The 7198-nt window shown below is 59.6% G+C and overlaps 1 protein-coding gene across 2 annotated transcripts; it reads right to left on the bottom strand.

Moving 5' to 3' along the window:
- Positions 1 to 2558: 2558 nt before the first annotated feature.
- Positions 2559 to 6872, bottom strand: EFNB3 (ephrin B3). 2 transcript variants are annotated; one of them, XM_030474552.1, is made up of 5 exons: positions 6635 to 6872; positions 4088 to 4377; positions 3333 to 3425; positions 3119 to 3154; positions 2559 to 3032 (listed from the first exon to the last, which is right to left on the bottom strand). In XM_030474552.1, the coding sequence occupies exons 1-5, from the start codon at positions 6739 to 6741 to the stop codon at positions 2818 to 2820; spliced, it is 741 nt and encodes a 246-aa protein (XP_030330412.1). In that variant the 5' UTR covers positions 6742 to 6872; the 3' UTR covers positions 2559 to 2817. The 2 variants fall into 2 exon arrangements, with proteins under 2 accessions (XP_030330412.1, XP_032775613.1); XM_032919722.1 differs by having other exon boundaries at positions 3355 to 3425; positions 6635 to 6812.
- Between the last annotated feature and the right edge of the window lie 326 nt (positions 6873 to 7198).

Below are 7198 nucleotides of genomic sequence, written 5' to 3'. Positions count from 1 at the left end.
CTAGGACACCCCCTCCTTCCAGGCCACGCCCAGCGCTTTGCGTGGCCACGCCCCTCCCTCTTGTACACACACCGCCCCGATGGCCACGCCCCCTTTTATGTGCGCCCCCCCGCCCCGGCACACGCGCTGGTAGAGGAGGAGGCCGGCGCCCCCTGGTGGTTGGGAGGAGTGGAGGGGGTGGGAGGGTGGGATGGGGATGGGATTGGGAATGGGAATGGGAACAGGAATGGGAATGGGATGAGATTGGGAATGGGATGAGGAAAGGGATGGGGATGGGATAGGGATGGGATTGGGAACGGGAATGGGGTAGGATGGGGATGGGGATGGGAATGGGATGGGGAAAGGGATGGAGGTGGGGATAGGGATGTAATTGGGAATGGGAATGGGGTAGGATGGGGATGGGAATGGGAATGGGATGGGGAAAGAGATGGAGATGGAGATAGGGATGGGATTGGGAATGGGAATGGAGTAGGATGGGAATGGGAATGAAAATGGGAATGGGGTGGGATGTATTCTATGTGATGGGATGGGGTGGGAGTGGGGATGGGGAAGGGAAAGGGATGTGATGGGGTGGGGGTAGGGTGGGATTGGGAATGAGATGGGTTTGGAAATAGGATGGGGGATGGGATTGGATTGGGAATGGGATGGGGAATGGGGAATGGGATGAGGATGGGATTTGGAATGACAATGGGATTGGAAATGGGGTGGGGATGGGCATAGGATGGGGGTGGGATTGGGAATGGGGTGCGGGTGGCACCAAGACCCTGCTGGTACAGGGTGTCACTGGGAGCAGCACTGAGTGACACTGGGAGGCACTGGGGCCAGTATAGGGTGACATTGGGTGACACTAAGACCAGTTCAGTCCCAATACAGGGTGACACTGAGACTGGGAGGCACTGGGACCAGTACCGGTCCCAGTACGGGGTGACATTGGGTGACACTGGGTGACACTGGCCCCAGTACAGGGTGACACTGGGTGACACTGGCCCCAGTACAGGGTGACACTGGGACCGGCTGGTCCAACCCCCCCCTTCCGCTCCAGCCAATAGCAGACGCCGCAGCCGGGCTCCAGCCAATAGGAACGCAGCAGCCGGGGGAGGGAGGGGGCTGGAGGAGGGAAGAGGAGAGGGAGGAAGGGGGCGTGGCCAGAGCAAGCCCCGCCCCTCGGCGGCAGCGCGCGGGACTGCACGTGCGCCCGGAAGCCCCGCCCCCTGCCGGAAGCCCCGCCCCCTGCGCGTGTCGTGTCCTCCTCCCCCCCCCCAACGCCCCTCCCAGCAACAACCGGCGAGCGGCGTCCCGATTGGCTGCCGGCCGTGACGTCACGGCAGGGCGCGCCCGGCTGTTACCATGGCAACAAGAGGGGAGGGGGGAGTGAGTGAGGACGGGGAGGGGGGAGGAGGAGGTTGGGGCCTTAAAAAGGCGAATTTGGACCCAAAAAGGAGGGGATGGACCCAAAAATGAGAGTTTTGGTCCCAAAATGAGGGGTTAGACCCCGACGAGGAGGAATTTGATCCAAACCCAAGTGATTTTGACCCGAAAATGAGGGATTTGGTCCTAAAATAGGGAATTTTGACCCCAAAATGAAAGATTTGGTCAAAAAATGAGGGTTTGGAGCCCAAAAATGAGGTTTTCCAGCAAAGAAAAGAGGGATTGGACACTAAGGTGAGGGGTTTGGCCCCAAAATGAGGGGGTAGACCCAAAAAATGAAGGTTTAGACCTCAAAAATGAGGAATTTTGACCGCAAAATGAGGAATTTGGGGTTTGAAGGCTGAAAATGCAGATTTTTAGCCCCAGAAAGGGGGGATTAGACCCTAAAATGAGGTTTTGGGACCTTAACCCATGATTTGGACCCTCAAAATGTGAGTTTGGAGCCAATAAGTGGAGGTTTAGATCCTAAAAAGAGGGGTTTGGGCTTGAAAATGAGGGGGTCTGGACCCAAAAAGGAGGGTTTAGACCACCAAAACGTGGTTTTTTTACTCTAAAAAGGGGGAATGGACCCATGAAATGAGGTTTTGGGCCCTAAAACTGAAGGTTGAGACCCTAAAAAGTACATTTTTTACCCTGAAAGGGGGTTTAGAGCCTAAAAATGAGGGGTTTGAGCCTTAAAATGGGGTTTTGAGGGCTGAAAATGAGGGTTTGGACCCAAAAGTGATACTTTCAAATCTAAAAATGACCCTTTTTACCCCCAAAATGAGGGTTGAAGCCCTAAAAATGAGGGTTTGGACCCAAAATTGAGGCTTTGGGCACTAAAAATGAGGTTTTGGAACAAAATTGGGGGCTTGGACCCAAAAAGGCAGCTTTTGGCCTCAAAAATGACGCGTGTGACCCATTGTTACACGTATGACATAGCGTGACACGAGTGACCCATTGTCACATGTATGACCTAGCGTGACGCATGACATGGCTGTGGCACGTATGACACGTGACACACGTGATGGCATGATGTGTAACATGGGATACACATGACAGGGCATGTAACACACGCGCGTGTCCTCCGGGCCGCCAGGGGGCGCCCTGCGCCGCGCCGCCCCCCCCATTGATTAACACTGCGGTGGGCGTAGCCAATAGCAACGCTCTAATAACCGGAAGTTCCATCATAGCCCCGCCCCTCTCGCAACCACGAAGCCCCGCCCCCATCAACGTCACACCCGGAAGTCCCATGGGAGGCGCCATATAGGAAGTGCCGCCTTCACGTCGCGTATCACTGACGTCACTTCCGTTCCTCTCCATAAGGCGGCGGCCATATTGGAGCACCATCGGAAGGGCGGGGGGCGTGGCCAAAGCGTCACGTGACGCTCCCCCACAGCCAATGAGGGCTCAGACCTTGTAGTAGGTGGGCGGGGGCAGCTCGCGGGGGGCGGGGCTTGAAGCGGGGGGGCGGGGCCTGCGCGGCGGGCGGCGCCTCCACCACCAAGCCCCGCCCCCCGCCCCCGCCAGAGCCAATAGCGTCGCGGCTGCTCCTCCCCCCGCCCCCCCCCACGGGGAAGGGGGCGGGCCCGGGCCTGGGGGAGGGCGCGTCTGATTGGCTGAGCCTGGAAGGGGGAGGAGTCAATGGGGGGACACACCCAACATCCGGGTAACTCACACCCACCCCCATTGCCCCCCCCCCACCTCGTACCTGGTTCATCCGGATGCGCCGGGGCCGAGCCGGGACCTGGAGGGGAAGGGAGGGGGATGAGAGAGCCCCTCCTCCACTGCCCCCCCCCACTGCCCCATTGCCCCCCATCGCCCCCATCACCCCCATTACCCCATTACCCCCACTGCCCCCATTGCCCCCCATTGCCCCCCATTGCCCCCCATTGCCCCATCGCCCCCTGTCCCCCCGCTCTCACGCTGCCCCACGCGCAGGGTCACCCTCATGGCCCGGCTCAGGCAGGCGCCGCCGTGTCGGTTCTCCAGCCCCTCCCGCGTCCCGTCCGACGTCGCTGATTGGGGGGGGAGAGTAGGGATATGACGTCATCGGTGACGTCATCCGTGACACCACCACCCCAATGACGCAATAACCTCACTCACCCCTCCCCCGTCACCAGCATCCGACCACCCCCAACGCCTCCCCCGTGACGTCATCACCCATCCCAGTGACATCATCACCCCTCCTGATGACATCACCATGCTCCTCATGACATCATCACCCCTCCTGCTGACATCATCCCCCCTTCTGATGCCATAACCTTGATCCTGATGACACCGACCCCCATTCTAATGGTGTCACCGCCCCCCCTGATGACATCACCATGGCTTCTGATGACATCACCATGCTCCTCATGACGTCACCACCCACTCTAATGCCATCGCCGCCCCTTGTGATCCCATCCCCATCCTCCTGACGCCACCACCGCTGCTTCTGATGACGTCACCATCCTCCTCACGACATCACCACTCCTCCTAATGACATCACCCCCCCCTTCCGATGACCTCATCACGCTCCTGATGACATCACCCCCCACACCATCCCCATCCCCACCCAACCCCTCCCCATCCCCTCCACCCCTCTCCCCTATGACACCATAACACCCCCCCCCCCCGACGTCACAACCCCCCCCTCGGTGACGTCACAAACCGCCCCCCCATGACGTCATGGCCTCACTGATGATGTAATAGTCGTGCCGGCGCCGGAACTCGTGGCCCCAGAGGTTGGGGCTGAACTCCTGGAACTTGATGGTGAAGCGAAGCTCCCGCTGGGGCCGGTCGCACGTGAGCAGCAGCGTCGGGGGGGGCGAGGGGGGCACGTGGCAGCGCCGGGCCTGGGCCCCCCCCACCAGGTAGAGCTTATAGAACTCGTACCCCCCCCCCTCGGTCCCCCCCGCGCCGGGGCACACCAGGTCCAGCCGGTCCCCGATCTGGGGGTACAGGACGTAACCCCCCGCGGCCAGGAACCTGCAGGGGACATGGGGGGGAATGGGCGGGTTAGAGACGGGGGGGGACACACAGCACTATAAGGGAGGATGGAGGTCCCCCCCCCCAAGGCGTTTATAATGGGGTGTAATGGGGATGGGACCCCCCCCATGATGTAGGATGGACGCCTCCAACCCTTTATTATGGGGATGGGACCCCCCCAAACCCTTTTTAATGGGGAATAATGGGAATGGGACCCCCCCATGATGGATAATGGAGCCTCCTGACTCCCCCCAACCCTTTATAATGGGAATGGAACCCCCCAAACACTTTATAATGGGGTATAATGGGAATGAGACCCCCCCATGATGGATAATGGAGCCTCCTGACTCCCCCAAACGCTTTATAATGGGGATAGGACCCCCCCCAACCCCTTATAATGGGAATGGAACCCCCCCAAACCCTTTCTAATGGGGTTTAATGGGGATGGGACCCCCCCCAAACCCTTTCTAATGGGGTATAATGGGGATGGGACCCCCCCATAACCTTTCTAATGGGGTATAATGGGGATGGGACCCCCCCCATAACATTTCTAATGGGGTATAATGGGGATGGGACCCCCCGAAACCCTTTATAATGGGGATGGGACCCCCCCAAACCCTTTATAATGGGGTACAATGGGGATGGGACCCCCCCATTATGGACAATGGACCCCCCCACCCCTCCCCCCCATAGAGCCGGACGTGCTGGGTGGGGGAGGGGAGGCGGCAGCGTTGGTGTTGCCATAGCAACGGGCAGACGCTGCCCATCCCCCCCCCTACACACACAAAGGGGACCCCCCCGAATGACATCATCACCCCCCCCCATGGTCACGTGTGCACACACGGAGGTTTTACACGCGTGTACACGCGTGACACACACATGTAGACACACGAGTGCAGGTGATCCCCCCCCCACTGCTCTTTGCACGCTCATGTACGGCCCAACACACGCTTAAATACACCCCAACACCCAACCCTGCACCCCCAACACCCCCCAACATACACACCCCCAACACCCCAAGACGCTCCCCCCCAACGTACACCCAGATACACCCCAACACACACAACACCCCCTGAACACCCGCTTACACCCACTCGTTACACACTCACACCCTCCCACAGCCCCCCCCCACACCCAACAGCCCTAAAGACACACTCACACCCCCCCCAATGCACTGTTACACACACCCCACAACACCCCCAACACTTACACACACCCCACAACACCCCCAAGGCACTCGGACCCCCCAATATACACCCAAACACACACAACAACCCCCAAATGCACACTTACACACACTCTTTACACACTCACACCCTCCTACAGCCCCCCCCCCACCAAACAGCCCCAAAGACCTCACACACAACCATAAAACACCCCTCAACACTCACACTTACACCCAACAACCCCCCCAAAGACACACTCGCACACCCCAACACAGTCACACCCCCCCCAACCACTGTCTTACACCCTCACACCCCAAATCACACCCCCCTCCAGCCCCCAAAGCACTCACACCCCCCACCCCCCCATAGCCCCAACACTCGCACAACACACACGGTGTCACCTAAACAGCCCCCCCAGTGTCACCCAGTTCAGGGTGTCACAGCCGGTGTCACACACCCAGTGTCACAGTCACCAGCCGGTGTCACCCCCATGTCACACACACGCAGTGTCACACACGTATGTTGACACACACAGTGTCACACACACGATGTCACTCTCATGTCACACACATGCAGAGTTACACACGTCACACAGATGTCCAACACACACACAGTGTCACACACACACGATGTAACTCCTATGTCACACATGTTGACACACACAGTGTCACACACACGATGTCACTCTCATGTCACACACACATGCAGTGTTACACACATCACACAGATGTTGTCCCACACAGTGTCACACACACAGTCACCCTAATGTCATACATGATGTCACGCACACACGATGTAACTCCCATGTCACACACACGATGTCACACACATGATGTCACACACACACGTCACATACACACGATGTCACACACACACGATGTCACACACACACACGTTGTCACACACACACGATGTCTCACACACACACACACGTTGTCACACACACATGATGTCACACACACACGTCACACACACACGATGTCTCACACACACACACACACACGTTGTAACACACATACATGATGTCTCACACACACACATGATGTCTCACACACACACACACGTTGTCACACCCGCCCGTCCCCGCTCACCGCCGGTTCCCCGTGTGCCAAACCACCGGCTCCAGGCTCGAACCCGCGGCCCCCAGCGCCGCCCCCAGCAGCGCCCCGAGCAGCGCCGCGCCGCCGCCCCCCCCCATCCCGGACCGGACCCGAACGGACCCGAGCGGACCCGAGCCCCGGCTGCGCTCGGCGCCGGGGGGCGGAGCCTCGGGGCGCCGGAGGCGTGGTCTGGAGGGGTTGGGCGTGGCTTGGAGGGGCCGCGGGTGAATGGAAGGGGCGTGGCTTAGGCGTAACCTGACACCGGGCGTCTACCTTATAAAGGGGGCGTGGCCACAAAGGGGGCGTGGCCCGGGGGGGCGTGGCCTTCGGCGCCGCACACGTGGGGTTTCCCCATCCCCTTGCGAGGCCCCCACACCCCCTTACGTGGTGACGTCACCCCCTCCCCGTTGCCATGGTGATGGGTGAAGCGGTGGGAAACGCGGGGGGGCTCTTAAAGGGGCAATGGCAGCGCAGTGGGACCCCCCTTTTGTGGGGTGTATGGAGGGTGTGTATGGGGGGTACAACCCTGCCCCACAGCCCCGCTACAGCCCAGTG

The sequence above is a fragment of the Strigops habroptila genome, unplaced genomic scaffold (assembly GCF_004027225.2).
Source record: "Strigops habroptila isolate Jane unplaced genomic scaffold, bStrHab1.2.pri NW_022045602.1_ctg1, whole genome shotgun sequence".
Lineage (NCBI taxonomy): Eukaryota > Metazoa > Chordata > Aves > Psittaciformes > Psittacidae > Strigops > Strigops habroptila.
The sequence above is the reverse complement of the archived record's forward strand: the minus strand, read 5'-3'. Positions and strand labels throughout refer to the sequence as shown.

Coding starts and splice junctions, on each gene's coding strand:
- EFNB3 (XM_032919722.1), bottom strand. CDS start 6,741: ATGGGGGGGGGCGGCGGCGCGGCGCTGCTCGGGGCGCTGCTGGGGGCG. Junction 4,378..6,634: donor TGGCACACGGGGAACCGGCG/GTGAGCGGGGAC, acceptor TGTCCCCTGCAG/GTTCCTGGCCGCGGGGGGTT. Junction 3,033..3,118: donor GGCGCATCCGGATGAACCAG/GTACGAGGTGGG, acceptor TCCCCCTTCCAG/GCTCAGCCAATCAGACGCGC.